At 53.0% G+C, this 18364-nt stretch overlaps 1 protein-coding gene across 1 annotated transcript in view; it reads left to right on the plus strand.

Moving 5' to 3' along the window:
• The window catches only part of OTOF (otoferlin), a 113294-nt gene extending 95376 nt beyond the window's left edge, over window positions 1–17918 (plus strand). The window contains 14 exon segments of the mRNA XM_030945276.1: window positions 813–879; window positions 3240–3376; window positions 4175–4309; window positions 4411–4548; window positions 7144–7271; window positions 8448–8618; window positions 9189–9349; window positions 10935–11077; window positions 11871–11959; window positions 14604–14702; window positions 15471–15712; window positions 16707–16885; window positions 17022–17122; window positions 17714–17918. Of these exon segments, the coding sequence (XP_030801136.1) occupies window positions 813–879; window positions 3240–3376; window positions 4175–4309; window positions 4411–4548; window positions 7144–7271; window positions 8448–8618; window positions 9189–9349; window positions 10935–11077; window positions 11871–11959; window positions 14604–14702; window positions 15471–15712; window positions 16707–16885; window positions 17022–17122; window positions 17714–17894 (1971 nt within the window). The 3' untranslated portion in view covers window positions 17895–17918.
• Window positions 17919–18364: the final 446 nt, after the last annotated feature.

Here is an 18364-nt window from a genome sequence, read left to right on the forward strand (position 1 = left end):
CCCCTGATGGGCTGAGCCCTAAAAAGTTCTGTGCCAGGATTGAGAGATGAACAGGACTTTTGGTTTATTCGGTCTTCAGGTTATTGCTTATTTTTCTCTTATCAAAAGTTCAGCATTCCCTCTACATCTCAGACTTAGCATACAAATAGAAAGGCATCAAAAGTCACAAGACACCCAGGTTCAAGGTCTTTTAAAGCTATTTTGTCCAACTAGCTCTTAGAACATATTTTATTTCTACCTTTCTACCAATAACTAATTATTTGTCTGTTCACACAACATCTGAACTGCGGCTCTTTCTAACCAATCACCCTGTGCCACCAACCCTGCTGAAAATGGAGTAGATGAAGAACAAGAAGGACATCAGACAACACCCAAAATCTCCCATCTAAATCCTCCATACTAAAAGCCCAAAGCTCTCAGTTTTTCACACTATGATAAACTACACTATTATCTATTTCACACACTCGTAGATTCCAATCCATCCCAAAGTCTTGGAAGCTTTCTCCACGGACAAAGATTAAAAGCAGTGTTCTCCTGGGGGGTCAGGACTTCTCAGGACAGGCAGAGAAACATTCCCCATGCCCTGGGTTCCAGCAATTATGGAATCCCAAAATTGTCCAGGCTGGAAAAGCCCTTGGAGACCATTGAGTCCAACCATTTCCTGGCGCTGCCAATGCCACCACTCTGTCCCCAAGTGCCACATCCACATGTGGCTTCAAATCCCCCTAGGGATGGGAACTCCACCACTGCCCCGGGCAGCATTTCCAGGAAAAGATTGTTCCTAATATCCAGTGGTTTCCTTTCTTCCCCAGCAACTCCGGCAGCAGGAAGCGGCCACGGCAGAAGCAGAGGAGAAGGAGGAGATGGAGATTGGAGAGGGTAAGGCTGGGAGGGAGAGAGGGAACACGGCAGGGAAAGGTGGGACCAGAACTCCTCTTGGTGCTTGGACATCCCTCTGGGAATCTACCTCAGCTCTCCAGAAAAACCAGACACTCCCAGCGTGTTGTGTTTTCCCAAAAAGGGTCCATTTTTGTGGGTTTTTGCAGGGGTTTTTCCCTGCGTGTTGAACTCTTTGTCTGCTGTCCTAATGCAGGCAGTGAAGACAAATACATAACTTAGGGCAAGTTTTCTCATTTAAATTATCAATTTCTATAATTTTATATATTATTTTTCATTTATTATAATTTTATAAAATCACAGGAACATGGCAGGGAAAGGTGGGACCAGAACTCCTCCTGGTGCTTGGACATCCCTCTGAGAATCTACTGCAGATTTCCAGCCAAATCAGACATTCCCAGCGTGTTGTGTTTTCCCAAAAAGGGTCGATTTTTGTGGGTTTTTGCAGGGTTTTTCCGTGCATGTTGAACTCCTTGTCTGCTGTCCTAATGTGAGCAGTGAAGACAAATACACAATTTAGGGCAAGTTCTCTCACCTAATTTATCAAGTTATATAATTTTATACATTACGTATTATTTTTCACTTACTATAATTTTATAAAATTATGATGCCATAAATGTGTTTTTCTCTGAAGGAATTCGGGTCTGTAGGTCAGGTGGGCTTCTGACCTTGCCTAAATTTGGGGGAGACTAATTTTGTCCCAAAAATGATGCCGGCCAAGGATCCTGGGAGTGGCTGGTCAAGGGTGACTTTGTCCATCTGGCCATGCCACCGGCAGGGCTGGGAAGGGTATCCCCGAGGAATTCCACCCTGGCTCTCCATGTGCTCCATGTCCCCATGACAGGACGTTGTTGTTGTGCCCAGGTGATGCAAAACCCTTCAGGCAAGTAAAATTCTGAGCCTGGCTCCTTTTGGAAGATCAATTTTTGTATCCTGGGAAAAATGAGGTCTTGTCTTGCTGAGCTTGGAGACAACTGTGAGCAGGTTCTTCTGGGCTTGCACCGGTGTCCTCTGGGGTTTTGTTTCTTTTTAGAATGATCCATTTCCCTTGGCTCTCCCACTCATTCCCCCTTTCCTCATCCATGTTTTTCCACCTGTCTGTCCGTCCCCATCACTGGATAACGTCCAGCTCTCATGAAAGCTGGCAGAGGCACCAAGGGACAGGGATTACGGAGAGGGGAAGGAGTTTCCCTTGAATCCACCTTTTCCAGCAGCCTCTTCCCAGCTCTCTGTGGCTGGTGGTTGCTCCAAATGAGACTCTGGTGACCGTGGCTGCAGCTGGTCCTGAGGGCAGCAGCATCAAGCGCTGTCCCCTCTGCATTCCCAGGCTGGGGTTCCACTCCCCAGGCTCCATAAAGCAGGAGAAATCTCTGGCAAGAGGAAGAAAATTCCCAAAATTCACAGAATGACCAGGTTGGAAGAGACCTCCAAGACCATGAAGTCCAATCTATCCCAAACACCTCAACTCAACCCTGGCACCCAGTGCCACATCCAGGCTTTGTTAAACACACCCAGGGATGGTGACTCCACCACCTCCCTGGGCAGAACATTCCAGAACTTTATCACCCTCTCTGTAAAAAACTTTTTCCTGATATCCAACCTAAATTTCCCTTGGTGCAGCTCAAGGCTGTGTCCTCTGGTTCTGTCAGTGCCTGGAGAAAGAGCCCAGCCCCAGCTGAGCACAGGCACCTTTCAGAGGCTGCAGAGAGTGATGAGGGCACCCCTGAGTCTCCTTTTCTCCAGGCTGAACATCCCCAGCCCACTCAGTGGTTGCTCACAGAGTTTGTGTTCCCAGCCCCTCTCCAGCCTCCTCTGGACACTCCCCAGGTCCTCAACATCCTTCCCAAACTGAGGGGCCACAGCTGGGCACAGCACTCCAGGTGTGGCCTCACCAGCACCAGGTACATGGGAAGGATTACCCCCCTGCTCCTGCTGGCCACACCATTCCTGCCATGGGCAGGACCAGCTTTTCTCACCGCTGTCAGAGGGCTCTGTCCATGTTCTGTAGTCCTCCAAGTGATTCCTGCTGAGGTCAGCCCTGGAATTCCCTGCACAGAGATCTCCGGGCTGCTGGAGACACTGTGATCCAGAGCCAAGGAATGACAGGGCAGGGCTGGGACAGGACTTGCAGGCAGCAGCAGCTGGCAGCTTTCATGCTTCTCTTCTTTGAAGGACCTTATCCAAGCCCGGCCACATCCCTCCCACCTCTCCTGACCCTCATTTCCATTCCCTCCCTCCTCCCTCCCTCCTTTCCATCTCCTCCCTCTGCACCGCTCCCCCCCGGACTCGGAGTGATGCCAAACTTGGTATCACTTGGTCACTTGGTGACTCTCCCATGAAAGGCTCCAAGGCCCAGGTGAAGAACAAGGACAAGGACAAAGACAAGTCCAAGGCACCCAAAGATGACAAGAAAAAGAAGCAGCAGCCGGTCCCTGAGCTCCCTGAGAAGAAGAACAAGCAGAAGATCGATGAACTCAAGGTACCGGGAAGTGCTTCTGAGGAAGTACCTAATTGTGAGGATTATGTGCCTTGGGACATCTCTCCTAGGGATTTATTTTGGGATGAGGCTTCCCAGCCTCTCTCCATAGCTGGAGGTCATGAGAAAAGGGGTTGTCCTGGGATAGGCTCATCCCTGGGGCAGCTTGGAGGTGTCCCAGCTCCAAAGGAGAGTTTTCCTGCTGGCCCAGCCAGGATTCAGGACAGGGGTGGGCTCTGGTTCAGTGATCCCAAGGATTTCTCAGGATTCATGTTGCCTGTGCTTCTGGGGTTCAGATGAGGTTTAGACCTGGATCTTGCCCAGAGGGAGAACAATGCCCCCCCATTGCTCCAAGATTCCCCTTTTCCAACCCAATAATGCTGGAGATCCTTCTCCTTTCCTAGAAAAATTAACCACTGGGAGCTGAGGTATCCATGTTCACAGAATCCCAGGATCACTGAGGTTGGAAAAGCCCTCCCAGGTCTTCCAGTCCAACCTGTGCCTGATCCCCACCTCATCCCCAGCCCAGAGTACTCAGTGCCACATCTAGGAATTCCTTGGACACCTCCAGGGATATGGGCTCTCCAAACCTCCCTGGGCAGCCCCTACCAATGCCTGAGCACCCTTTCCATGAGGAAATTATTCCCAATATCCAATCTGAACCTCCCTGAAATATCTTGAGGCCATTTCCTCTTGTCCCGCCCCTCGTTCCTTCTGAGCTGATTGAGTACTCTCCGCATCTTTTCCTCACCTTTGCTTTTATCCCAAATTCCCTCCTTTCAACTTTTTTTTTCATCTCAGGTCTTCAACAAAGAGCTGGAATCAGAGTTTGACAACTTTGAGGATTGGCTGCACACCTTCAACCTGCTTCGAGGGAAGATTGGGGACAACGACGACAATGCCACAGAGGAGGAGCGGATAGTGGGGAGGTTCAAGGTGAGTGGTCAGGAATGCTGGCCAGGATTTTGGGGAGGTTGTTTTGGGTTTGCCTCGCTGGGCAGCAGGACTCAGTTGGTTCATACCCTCCCTCACACCAGGGCTCCATGTGCGTCTACAAAGTGCCGCTCCCCGATGACATCAGCAAGGAGGCAGGATACGACCCCACCTTCGGGATGTTCCAGGGGATCCCCAGCAACGACCCCATCAACGTGCTGGTCCGAGTCTACGTCGTGCGGGTGAGTGGGAATTTGGGGTGTGGCAGGTGGGATCTGGCACTCCCTTCCACCTGGAGCTGGTCCTGGTGCCATAGGGATGGTGGGATTCCGCTCCAGCACTCCAGGACTGATACCTTGAGAAGGCTGAGCTAGAACAGAGACTAAAGAATAAAGCAGGGATTTATTAAAAGGATCTCCTCAATGGTGAGGAGCAGCACAAGAGCCCAGCCAGGGCTACACCCAAAGTGAACCCAAAATGAACCCAAAATGGTCACAAAATGCACAACTGCATAAGTGAGAGATAGGGTCTCACTTTGATAAGTTCTGCTCCATTTGCATATTGGAGTTAATTGTCCAATTCCAGCTTTAGCTGATGAAATCCCATCCTTCTTGTTTTTCTCTCTTCAGCCCATGCTGTTTGTGCTCTTGGGCCTGAGATTTGGATCATTTGTCCTTGGTGCCCAGCAAGAGCAGGAATTGTTTTGTCTCCCTACTCTGTGCAGAGAGCTCACCATCCCATAATATGAAGCTCAGACCCACACCCCAAAGCAGCACAGAATGTGAAAAATAGAAAAGCCAAACCTGAGGCACCACCAGTGCTTCAGGACCCAGGATGCAGCTTGAGGACTGAAGCAGCTCCTTGGTTTGAGTGGGAAGGAATGGTTGGGAATGGAATGGTTTGGGTGGGAAGGGACCTTAAAGTCCATCCCGCTCCACTCCCTGCTGTAGGCAGGGACACCTCCCACTATCCCAAGCTGTTCAGGGACATCCCAGGATATCCAGACCCAACACTGTCTCCAGGGCTGTGTGCTCCCAGCACTGGGAACAGGACACATCCAAGCTCCTGCCAGATCCAGAGATGTCTCTCAAGGAGGTGGGATGGACCGGTGTGTCCTGGTGCTCAATTCCCATGGATACTTTGGATCAGCCTGCCCTGTGAGGTGTTGTGTCACTATCGGACACGCAAGAATGCAAGCACACCACGGTTCTCCAGGTGAAGGAAGAAAGAGGAAGTTAATTCTCTGACTCCAACATTTATAGTTTTCCAAAAGTGACAGTGGATGGGAGGGTGATAGGGACACTTCTCCAATGACACTGGTCAAACCAGCAGTCCATCAACTTTCTCCTCCTCCATAAAAGAAGACAAAACAATCAGTTATTTACAGAAAATGTCTGGAAAAGTTCACCACAAGAATGTCCATATCAGAAGGCCTAGAAAATCTTAAAAAACCAGGGTGACAGTGTTGGTTCGTTCCACAGCCATGTCACCACCCTGGTGATGGTTTGGGATGGGAGAGAATGGGAGAAAAAGGGTGGGATGGGATCTGGCAGGAGGAGGAGGAGGAGATCCTTGTGAAGGACACGGCACCTCCTTGAACACGCATTCCACGATTGTTGACGTGATCCAGCCAACACACGTTTTTCCTCTATATATGGAATGTGCTCTGGCAAAAATCACTTCCTGGCCCCTGAACTGGTTATCCCCCCGTCTCCAAGCGTGTGATTCCGCAGCCAGGCACTTGGGAGGGATCTCCATCCTGCTGGAAGCACCTGGGCTGCCTTTTGCCACCACCTTGTCACAGTGTGTTACAAACAGAACCTACTTTTGGCTCCGTTTCCCATCAGCCTGGTTCTCCATCCAGAGCTGCTTCCCGCTGGGATATGGAGTCTCCCCATCCATCACCAGGCTGGAATAGCAGACACCAGCTTGGTCAACCCCAAAACCAGCCAGGACTGGGTGGATGTGTTCTCATCTGCTGCTGTGCCACGCTTGGAGGTGGGACTGGAGAGTTTGGGGGTCCTCACCCCCTCTCTGTGGAGAATCCAGCATGGAGAGGACACGAGGGGAAAGGGAATGGATGTCTCGGCATCTTGGTCAGGTTCTTGTTGGGGGTGTTTCCTGAGAGTCTCTTTCTTGCCTCTGGTGAGATTCCAAAGGTCACTGTGGTGACATCTCAGGACAAAGCCAGCTCCAAACTCTCCCTAAACTGAGACAGGGATTTACATGAGGCAGGAATATCCCCAGTTTAATCCAAGAAGCCGTTTCATCCCCATTTCAATCCAAGACACTCTGTTTAGGGACTGAAGCAGCCAGGTGTTCTCGGGGCGCAGGAATGTGGCGGAGTGACCAAATTATCCTTTGTCTGATTAAAAAGGAAAAAAAGCCCAGAAGTTTCTTTTCTGAATTTGTTAAAAAGACACCTCATAGGACCTTTGAGACTTCACCTCAAACCTGGGGTTGCCAATTGGACAGAGGCCAAAAGGTCCTGCCTAGGTAATTCACTAGAAAAAGAAGAGAACAAAGGAAATAATCACTTTTGTGGGGTGTTTAGCAGGAACAAGAACCTCTTGCCCCTGGCTTGGGTTTTTCTCTGAAAGAGCCTTGTTATTTTGCCTTTTATTAAACCTTTTTCTGTTTCCAACACTACCTCAGAAGCCCTCCTGATAATTTTATGCCATTCTGGGTAGCTGAGCTATCTCGGATGTGATAGGTTCTCTGAGAGCTCTTAAGACCTGGCTCAAAGAGAAACCCATCATCAGGGATGGAGAATGGGCCCATCCCTGAATCCTTGGCTGCTGTGGACAGCGCTGACCCATCCCATCTGTTCCCTGCAGGCCACGGACCTCCACCCAGCTGACATCAACGGGAAAGCCGATCCCTACATCGCCATCAAGCTGGGCAAGACGGACATCAAGGACAAGGAGAACTACATCTCCAAGCAGCTGAACCCTGTTTTTGGGAAGTAAGTCTGCGCCTGAAACTGCCGAGCTGAGCCCGAGCTTGCCAGCCCTCAAACCTGCAACTCACGGGTCCCATGGCTGCTCCTTGAGCTGAATTTATCTTTATTTATCTTTATTATTTAGCTTTATTTATGGGATTTATCCCACAGCGGGATGTCCTTCCAGGATGTCCTACTTTGCCAACGTGTGGTCAGTGTTGCACTGCGTGTTTGAGAGATTAACCTGAAATTTATCTGATCAAGGTGAAACACCTGCTTAGGAATAATTAGACCTAAATTTGAGTGAGAATAACACACAAACTCAGTGTCTTGGTTTGGAAAGACAGGAATCTGCTAAGGAAGGCAGGAGTCTCCCCTGAAATGGAGAATGTAAACTCTCCCCACCCCTCTGAATTGCTATAAATTTTAAATTAAGGGGCTCTCAGGCAAAAAATATGGGAGCAGAAATAACAGTTCTTTAGTAGGGAAGAGAATAAAAGGATAAAATAAACAATGCCGTACACTAGAACAACACTGACAGAGTCAGAACCCAACCTGACACCCTGTGGGTCAGGGTGCTGGCAGCAGTCCCACTGGAATTGTGGCTGCAGCCCTCCTGCAGTGTCAGGGGTGGTTCTGCTGGAGCAGGGATCCTGTAGAAAAATGGTGAGTCTTCCTCCGAAGATCCAGTGGAGGAAGAGACAGCTGCTGTTCCTCTGGGAAATCCAGTGCAGAAGCCGGGCTGGTGTTCCAGAATCTCAGGTTATATCTGGGTAGCAATGCTTGGCTCCTCCCTCTGGGCGGAGCATCTCACAATGGGATGCTGTAGTTCTTATCAGCCATGCAGAGACATTCAATAGCTGTTATCAGCAGGTGTCCCCTCCCAGGGAGGGTGATTGTGATCACTCAGAGAGAGAGATAAGGCAAACTGCCCACTTGACAAAAGACAGCTGCCATACAGATGGTAATGGAATATGTCTTCCCTTGCAATCTGGAACACTCAGCCTCAGGGGTGTTGGGACATCCAGGTCAAGGATTTTCCTTCCTGTCAAGGGCTGGTGGTTGAGTTCAACCCCACCTCAGATGCGCTGCAGTGATGGATGCAGACGGGACACCCTCCATGGACTGGAGCAGACACACCTCTGTCCTGAGTGGCTGCCAGACCCCGCAGCAACTTTTCTCTGCTTCCCCCAACCCCAGATCCTTCGACATCGAGGCCACCTTCCCCATGGATTCCATGCTGACCGTGGCTGTGTACGACTGGGACTTGGTGGGCACTGATGACCTCATCGGGGAGACCAAGATCGACCTGGAGAATCGCTTCTACAGCAAGCACCGGGCGACCTGCGGCGTGTCCCAGACCTACTCCATGTATGGGAAAAGCCTTCCCTGTCCCACCTCACACCTGGACCCTCCTCTGTGTCACCTCCCACCCAGAGCTCCCACGGGAATCTCCCCACCTTGGCTGCCTGCTGATCCTGGAATGAAGTTTTTGGGAAAAACATCAGGCTGTCCAATCCTGCAAGGGGCAGGGATCAATGGAAGAATCTGTGCTATCCCTGGTTTTATCACCAGCATTAGGGAGGGTGGAATGGGTCGTCAGGAGCCCAGGGCAGGAGGGAGGGACTGGGGGGACTGGTGGAAGAGGGGTGAGGTCAGGGCTAAAATGGAAGCAGAGCAAACGGGGTGATGCCGAGCATCAGGAATCAACCGGGATGCACTGGGAATTCCAGTCTGAGCCAAAGTGGGATGGAAGGTATTTGCAAAAAGGGCACAGAGGGATCAAATTTGCTCTAAAGTTTCACCTTTGCTGCCTCAAATTCTTTCCCCTGGGAATTCTGGGTGCTTCGTGGTGCAGCAGGGGTTTTTTTCTGGTAAAAGGGAAAAAAATTTCTTTGTCCTCACAACTTTTTTTGTCTGATCTTGCCCTCCTGTTCCCAGCCACGGGTACAACACCTGGCGTGACCCCATGAAGCCCTCCCAAATCCTGTCCAAGCTGTGCAAAGAGGGAAAAGTGGATGGGCCGCACTTCGGGCCAGGAGGAAGAGTGAAAGTTGCCAACAGGGTCTTCACCGGCCCCACGGAGATCGAGGATGAAAATGGTATGGCCCTGTGGGACCATCCCATGGGATGGAGGTTCTGGAGCAGAGCAGGGGTCTGTGGGGTCTCCTCATCATCCAGGGGTTGGAATCTCAGAGAAGTTTGAATCACGGAGTGGTTTGAAGTGGACCTTTGAAGGTCGTCCAGTCCAACCCCTCCAGACAGGTGTGGTGGGCTCATCACCCAGCCCTGCAGGCACCATCCCAGTATGGAACCAGTTACAGAGTCCTACAGACCCTCCAGACCAGAGGGTTCCTCTTGGAATCACTCGAGGACATCCACAGGCACCCAAAGCTGCCTCTGGAAATGCCCTCCGAGCAGTGCATGTCCCAAGAGCCATGGAGACACCTCCAGCATTCAGGGAATTGTTATCCATGGGAATGCATTCCCAAACAACCGGAGATGAGGGTTGTGTCCCAACACACTCATGTGGACCAAGAAAGAGGGAGAAGGCCAGGAGGGGTGAGAGAAAGAAGGAAAATGTGGTCAGTGGACATAGGATTGGTTGAAACAGGGAAAAATGAGTGGGGATATGAACCTTCTAAAGGGATTGGAGAGAGGCAAGAGGAGTTAGGAAGTGCTGGCTGAGGGACAAAGTGTTCCCAAGGGATGGAGAGGATGAGGCAGTTCTGTACATTGGGACAGTTCTGCAACCCTCGGGAACACTTTGTCCCAAGAAATGGAGAGGATGAGACAGTTCTGCACCTTGGGACAAAGTGTTCCCAAGGGATGGAGAAGATGAGGCAGTTCTGTATCTTGGGGGACAGTTCTGCAACCCTTGGGAACACTTTGTCCCAAAGGATGGAGAGTGTGAGGAAGTTCTGCACCTCGGGACAGTTCCGGAACCCTTAGGACAAAGTCTTCCCAAGGGATGGAGAGGCTGAGGCAGCTCTGCACCTCGGGATACTTCTGCAATACTTGGGACGAAGTGTTCCCAAGGGACAGAGAAGATGAGGCAGTTCTGCACCTTGGGACAGTTCTGCAACCCTTGGGAACGTTTTGTCCCAAGAGATGGAGAGGATGAGACAGTTCTGCACCTTGGGACAAAGTGTTCCCAAGAGATGGAGATGATGAGGCAGTTCCACACCTCGGGATACTTCTGCAACCCCTGGGACAAAGTGTTCCCAAGGGATGGAGAGGATGAGACAGTCCTACACCTTGGGACAGTTCTGTGCCCTTGGGAACATTTTGTCCCAAGAGATGGAGAGGATGAGGCAGTTCTGCACCTTGGGACAGTTCTGCACCCTTGGGAACATTTTGTCCCAAGAGATGGAGAGGATGAGGCAGTTCTGCACCTTGGGACAGTTCTGCGACCCTTGGGACAAAGTGTTCCCAGAAAAGATGGAGAGGATGAGACAGTCCTACACCTTGGGACAGTTCTGTAACCCCTGGGACAAAGTGGTCCCAAGGCATGGAGAGGATGAGGCAGTTCTGCACCTTGGGACAGTTCTGCAACTCTTGGGACAAAGAGTTCCCAAGAGATTGAGATGAGGCAGTTCCACACCTTGGAACATGGGTGGAGGCCCTGGGTGCTTTGCTGTCCCTGTGTCCCTGTCCCAGCTGTCCGAGCTCTCCTTTCTCCTCCAGGCCAGAAGAAGCCGACGGACGAGCACCTGGCGCTGGCGGTGCTGCGGCACTGGGAGGACATCCCACGGGCCGGCTGCCGCCTCGTCCCCGAGCACGTGGAGACGCGGCCGCTGCTCAACCCCGACAAGCCGGGCATCGAGCAGGTCTGACGTTCCAATGGGATTGGGGGCAGCCCCCATGGGGGCCAGCCCAGCCCTAACCCACCTCAGGGTGGGCAGGTCACCCTAGGAGGCCAGCAGAGAAAATCTCCAGTGCCTCCCCATCTATCCTCATCCATTTCACATTCCACAGTCCTGGGTGATTTCCTACATCTGGGCACCTCCTGATTCCCCACATCTGGGCACCTGGGAGCAAAATTCCCAACAGATTCCAAAGCAGAAAGGGCTGGGAATCCCCAGGCTGCCGTGCACAAAAGGCAGTGCTGGGGATTCCCTGGAGACCCTGAACCTCCTGAGGTCCTCAGGAGGACTCTGAGCCTGTTTTGGCGGGGAGGTCACTGTTGTGTTGAGTAAAGGGGGGAGAGCAGGAACAGAGTTAGGTTCTGGTTGTTTTGCAGACCCGGTTTTGGTCAGAAATCTCCCAAAATCCAAGCCTGGGCTGCCCCATTGAGCCTTTGGCAAGCTCTTTGCAGAGGCTGGGAGCAGAGGAGGGAAAGCTCCCTTTGGTGCTTAGCTCACCCTGGTGAGGCTGATCCCAGCTCACATGGAGATCATGGAATCATGGAATCATGGGCTGGGAAGGACCTTAAAACCCATTGAGTTCCACCCTCTCCATGAGATGTTTCTGCAGGGGTGGAGAAGGATTCGTGGCATGGAGAAACTTGTCCCACTCCACATCTGGCATGGCTGGAATGATGGCTGTGGGAAGAGGGGCACACTGGTAGGGGAGGGGACAGGAGGGACAAGGGGAGCTGACTGTGCCTCTCCCACCCCACAGGGCCGCCTGGAGATGTGGGTGGACATGTTCCCCATGGACATGCCAGCGCCCGGCCCTGCCATCGATATTTCCCCCAGGAAACCAAAGAAGTAAGGAACTTACTGGGATTGGTTGGCAGCTAAAAAAAATGGGAAAGGGAAAAAGGAGGTTGGGGATAGAGCCCAGCCAAAAAATGGGGAAGGAAATTGGGGATGGGGATGGAGGCTGGAGATGGAACGCAGCTTCTCCCATCTCCTGCTGCTGCTCCATGTCCATCCCAGCTCTCTGTTGGGTTCCTCATCCATGCTGCCATTCCCAAAGGTCCCAACACTGGAGGCAGTTCCAGAGCTGCTCCTGAGGGTGGGACCCCCAGGTCTTCCATCCCCTGCTGCTGCTCCATGTCCATCCCAGCCCTCTGTTGGGTTCCTCATCCATGCTGCCATTCCCAGAGATCCCAACACTGGAGGCAGTTCCAGAGCTGCTCCTGAAGGTGGGACCCCACATCTTCCATCCCCTGCAGATCCCGATCTTTCCTGCCTGTGTGAACTGGGAAATTCCATCGTTCCCAGGACAGAGCAGAGTGCCCAGCCCTGAGCCTCTCGTGGGCAGGGGCAGAGTTATCCCAGGACAGTTTGGACTGGGCTTTTCCAGGACATGGTGGACAGAAGGATGGGTGGTGGAGGCCCCTGGGACAGCAAGCAGGAAAGAGCAGGAACAGACAGCACACGGAGGGGGAAGAAGGACATTTCTTCCCTCAATATCCCTTCTTGTCCTTTCTCACCCTGCTGGCCTCGGTCTTTGGGCCCCTTTTCCTGCCCCTGGGGCTGGGATGCAGGGATGGCACTGGGAATCCCGATGGGAGCCTCTTGTGCATCCCAGGCAGCCGATGCCTTGGGTGGAGAGAACATCCCTGGATCCCAGCATGGGACAGGCAGGAGAAAAGGAAAAGGTGAAGGAATCCCACAGATGGGCTCAGCCAGGGCACAGCCAGAGGGAGGTCCCAAAGGAAGGGGGTTAAGGAAGCTGTAAACCCACTTTTCTCACCTGGAGAACCTCCTGGCATGTCCAGTGAGGTGCTGTGGCCACGAGTTCTGAGCCTCCAGCCTCCCCTCGCTGCAGGAGCCAGGATTCTGCTCTTCCTCCACCCACTCCCACTCCCTCTGTGTGGAGGTTTTAGTTTGAAACTGGGCAGAAACACTAATTTTGTGTAGTCCGCTAATTTTGCTAATTTGAGAGTTTCTTAATTTTAAGATTTTTTTGCTAATTTGAGAGTTTCTTAATTTTAAGATTTCAAGGTTTCAAAGTTTCTTCTTTTAAGATTTCAAAGTGCTGAAGAATGTGGTAAGTTTGGGTATTGGTTAGTTACTAGTGTATTTATTTCTTGTTGTGAGATAGGATTAGGAGAAAGGTAAAGCAGGCTTAAAACTTTCAAAGGGTATAAAGAAAATTTTATTAATGGTGATCAAAAGAAAAAAAAGGTAGTAAGAATTCAGACAAACTTTTTTAAAACACTTCTCCTCTCCCTACAACTTTTTTTTTCTACTGATAATATAGAGAAACAAAACTTTAAATTTCTAGTCAGTTTACTACCTCTAAAATAGTCTCCTTTTTTTAGTTTACTTAGGGAGAAAAGTCTTACTTGTTAGTGTTATGGAGACTTCTTTACAAGAGGAAAAACAGTTTTCTCGTGGTTCTTAATTTGGTCACAAATTGCAGCCACCTGGGGGAAATCTGCTGTCATGAAGTTCTCTTTATTTTCCACAAGCCTTCCCACAGCTCGTTTATGGGTTGTGTTTATGGTTTATGTTTCACCATCAAGAAATTCCCAGCCAAGCAGAAGTGATGGGAAGCTCCCCAGCCTGCTAGGAATTCCCTGGAGACCCCGAACTTCCTGGAGTCCTCAGGAGGACTCTGAGCCCGTTTTGGGGGGAAATCACAGCCCGGTTGATTAAAGGGGGAGAGCAGGAACAGAGTTGGGCTCTGGCTGTTTTGCACACCCATTTTTGGTCAGAAATCTCCCAAAATCCAAGCCTGGGCTGCCCCTTTGAGCCTTTGGCAAGTTCTTTGCAGAGGCTGGGAGCAGAGGAGGGAAAACTCTCCTTGGTGCTTGGCTTACCCTGGTGAGGCTGATCCAAGATCATGCGGAGATCAGGGAATCATGGAATGGTTTGGGTGGAAAGAGACCTTAAAGCTCATCTTGTTCCACCCCCTGCCATGGGCAGGTACGCCTTCCTCTATTCCAGGGTGCTCCCAGCCCCATCCAAGACTTGGACATTGACAGGGATCCAGGGGCAGCCATAGCTGCTCTGGGAATTCCAGCCCCTCCTCACCCTCTCAGCCAGGAATCCCTTCCCAAGATCCCACCCAGTCCTGCCCTCTGGCAGTGGGAGCCATTCCCTGGCTCCTGTCCCTCCAGGCCTTGTCCCCAGTCCTTCTGCAGCTCTCCTGGAGCCCCTTCAGGCCCTGCAGGGGGCTCTGGGGTCTCTCCGGATCCTTCTCTCCAGGTGAACATTCCCAGCTCTCCCAGCCTGGCCCCATAGGAAGAGTCCCATCCCTGTAATCATCTCCATGGTTGAGGTCCCCTCCTGCCCCTGATCCTGCCCTCCAGATCCCTGGGACAGGTCCCTGTGAGCAATCCCCTGTTCCTGGCAGCCAGCTCTGCTTTCTGGCAGCACCACCCTGCCCTCTCCTATCCCATTCCCTGCTCCCATTCCCTGCTCCCATGCCTCACCTCCCTTTCCCTCCCTCGGGCAGGTACGAGCTCAGGGTGATCGTGTGGAACACAGACGAGGTCATCCTGGAGGACGACGACTACTTCACCGGGGAGAAATCCAGTGACATTTTTGTCAGGGGGTAGGTACAGAATTCCACCGGGGAGAAATCCAGTGACATTTTTGTCAGTGGGTAGGTACAGAATTCCACCGGGAGAAATCCAGTGACATTTTTGTCAGGGAGTAGGTACAGCCTGGAATTCCACCCGGGAGAAATCCAGTGACATTTTTGTCAGGGAGTAGGTACAGCCTGGAATTCCACCCGTGAGAAATCCAGTGATATTTTTGTCGGTGGGTAGGTACAGAATTCCACTCGGGAGAAATCCAGTGACATTTTGATCAGGGAGTCAGTACAGCCTGGAATTTCACCAGTGAGAAATCCAGTGACATTTTTGTCAGGGAATATGTACAGCCTGGAATTCCACTGGGGAGAAATCCAGTGGCATTTTTGTCAGGGGGGTAGGTACAGCCTAGAATTCCATTGGTGCCTCCTTCACTGGGGAGAAATCCAGTGACATTTTCAGCTTCTCAGGAGAAAAAATCCTGACAAAAGGATTTTTCATAAAATATGTCCGTGACAGCTCCCAGCTCCTGTACAACTCCTCCACATCTCCTCACCCAGGGTAAGCCCTCAGACAACTCCCTTGAATCTCCTTCTCCTGAAGTTCTCTGTTCCCTCTGGCATCCTCCTGCCCATGCTGCAGTGTCTGGAGCAGCCCCATCCCCTTGTTCATAACTTTTAGGTTTTTTAGTCCTGGAGACACCCTGGCTGCCTGGACGGGGTGGTCCTTTCCCCTCTTCCTGTCCCATGTAAACCTGTGCCCCCCTCTCACCTCCCCGGGCCCTGCAGGTGGCTGAAGGGGCAGCAGGAGGACAAGCAGGACACAGATGTCCATTACCACTCCCTCACCGGTGAAGGCAACTTCAACTGGCGCTACATCTTCCCCTTCGACTACCTGATGGCCGAGGAGAAGATCGTCATCTCCAAGAAGGAGTCCATGTTCTCCTGGGATGAGACCGAGTACAAGATCCCGGCCCGCCTCACCCTGCAGGTCTGGGATGCCGACCACTTCTCGGCCGATGATTTCCTGGGTACGTGCAGGGTCCAGCGCACCCCAGAAACCCCCTGAGCTGCTGCTGGACGGAGCAGGTGGGGTGAGAGGACAGGAAGGGTCTGCAGAGGGTTCTGGTTCTGGACAGGCTGGATCCATGGGCCAAGAACAAGGGCCAGGTCCTGAACTGGGGTCACACCAACCCCACCGAGCGCTCCAGGCTGGGAAAGGGGGGTGGGAAAGGCCCTGGGGTGCTGTGCCCGTGGCTGGACAGGTGAGCACAGGTGTGCCAAGGTGTGCCAGAGGCCAATGGCCCCTGGGCTGTGCCAGCTCTGGGGTGGCAGCAGGGCCAGGGCAGTGCCCGCCCCTGTGCTGGCACTGCTGGGGCACCTCCAGTGCTGGGGGCAGCTCTGGGCCCCTCCCGCCAGGAGAGACCTGCAGGGGCTGGAGCATGTCCAGGAAAGGGAACGGAGCTGGGAAGGGAATGGAGCCCCAGGAGGGGCTGAGGGAGCTGGGAAGGGGCTCAGCCTGGAGCAAAGGAGGCTCAGGGGGGACCTTGTGGCTCTGCACAAGTCCCTGCCAGGAGGGGACAGCCAGGGGGGGTCGGGCTCTGCTCCCAGGGAACAGGGACAGGCCAAGGGGAAATGGCCTCAGGCTGGGCCAGGGCAGGCTCAGGGTGGACACCAGGAGGAATTTCTGCATGGAAAGGGTGCTCAGACCTGCCCAGGGAGGTTTGCAGTGCCGATCCCTGCAGGTGTCACCTGGATGTGGCACTGAGTGCCCTGGGCTGGGGACAAGGTGGGGAGCAGTCACAGGTGAGATTTGAGGGTCTGGGAGCTCTTTTCCAACATTCACATCTCCATGATTCTGAGATCCCTTTTCTCCACTGCTGCTGTAGCCCAGACACCCCATTTTCCTTCCCAGACCTGGTTTAAAGCTGCTCCCAGGGCAGGAGATGCTGGTCCAGCCCATCTCCAGCCAAGGACTTGGCCTTTCTGGCAGGCCAACCTCTGTCCTCCCCTTTGTCCTGCCAGGGGCCATCGAGCTGGACCTGAACCGCTTCCCCCGGGGAGCCAAGACGTCCAAGCAGTGCAGCCTGGAGATGGTGACCAACGAGGCTGACCTGCCCATGATCTCCATCTTCAAGCAGAAGCGGGTCAAGGGCTGGTGGCCGTTCGTGGCCAGAGACGAGAACGATGAGCTGGAGATCACTGTAAGGATGGGGAAAAGGGAGGGTTTGCCTCCTGGGCACTGCTTTCTTTGTGGACACCCTGCTTCCCCCTCATGGCTTTGTTCCTTCTGGCCTGGGATGTGCTCCCAGGCTGAGCACAGCTCTCTGCTCCCTGCAGGGCAAAGTTGAAGCTGAGCTGCACCTTCTGACAGCAGAGGAGGCCGAGAAATCCCCTGCTGGGCTGGCTCGGAATGAGCCTGATCCCCTGGAGAAACCCAAGTGAGTGGGAGAAGCCTCTCTGCAGCAGGGACCTGGGATTATGGGATTCTGCTCCTGCCTGGAGTGCTGCATCCAGCTCCGAGCCCCAAAACCTGCTGGAAAGGGGCTAGAGGAGGCCACGGAGGTGTTCTGATCTGCCATGGAGCCAGGCTGGGAGAGCTGGGGGTGCTCACCTGGAGAGGAGAAGGATGCAGGGAGAGTTCAGAGCCCCTGGCAGGGCCTGAAGGGGCTCCAGGAGAGCTGCAGAGGGACTGGGGACAAGGCATGGAGGGACAGGACACAGGGAATGGCTCCCACTGCCAGAGGGCAGGGATGGATGGGAGATTGGGAATGAGGAATTGTGCCCTGGCAGGGTGGGCAGGCCCTGGCACAGGGTGCCCAGAGCAGCTGGGGCTGCCCCTGGATCCCTGGCAGTGCCCAAGGCCAGACTGGATGGGGCTTGGAGCACCTGGGATAGTGGAAGACATCCCTACCCATGGCAGAGAGTGAAACAAAAAAAAAAAAACAAACAAAAAAACCACCCAACTTTAAGGTCCATGAATCCCTTTTCCACGGTGATGGATTAACGATGGGTGTTTGGTTCCCCTGCAGCCGCCCAGACACATCGTTCATCTGGTTCCTGAACCCGCTCAAGTCCATCAAATACCTCATCTGCACCCGCTACAAGTGGCTCATCATCAAGATCGTGCTGGCCCTGCTGCTCCTCATCATGGTGGCCCTGTTCCTCTACAGCATGCCCGGATACATGGTCAAGAAGCTGCTGGGAGCATGAAGGGCTGGAGCCTCTCCCACGTCCCCAGCCCCAGGCACAACCTTCCCAGCTCCGTGTCCTTCTCCTCCCTGCGACCTCTGGGCAGCCCTGGGGGCATCTCCTCCCTGCTGCTGCTGCTGCTGGGTCTCCTCTTTGCATTCCTTCTCTGTGGGTCCCACTCAGGCTTTAGTGCCAGGGAAATGGGGTGGGAGCATGGCAAAGATCCCCAGACTCTGCACCCTGCACCGGGGCTGGGAGAGGTGCCCAGCTGGCTCCTGTGGGAGTCCCCGAGGCCTCTGCCCTTTGGGATCGTGGCTGGTGCCTTCCTGGGCATCAGGAGAAGGAGAGGGGAGCTGGGGCTGTGTCACTGGAGCTGTGGGAGTAGTCTGGAAAGGCTCCTTGGAGGGATGTTCAGAATCCAGGATGGAGCAGGGAGCTGGGATGGAGCAGCTGGGGACATGATGCACAGCACTGAGGGCACAGAGCATCCC

The sequence above is a fragment of the Camarhynchus parvulus genome, chromosome 3 (genome assembly GCF_901933205.1).
Source record: "Camarhynchus parvulus chromosome 3, STF_HiC, whole genome shotgun sequence".
In the NCBI taxonomy this organism is placed as follows: Eukaryota; Metazoa; Chordata; class Aves; order Passeriformes; family Thraupidae; genus Camarhynchus; species Camarhynchus parvulus.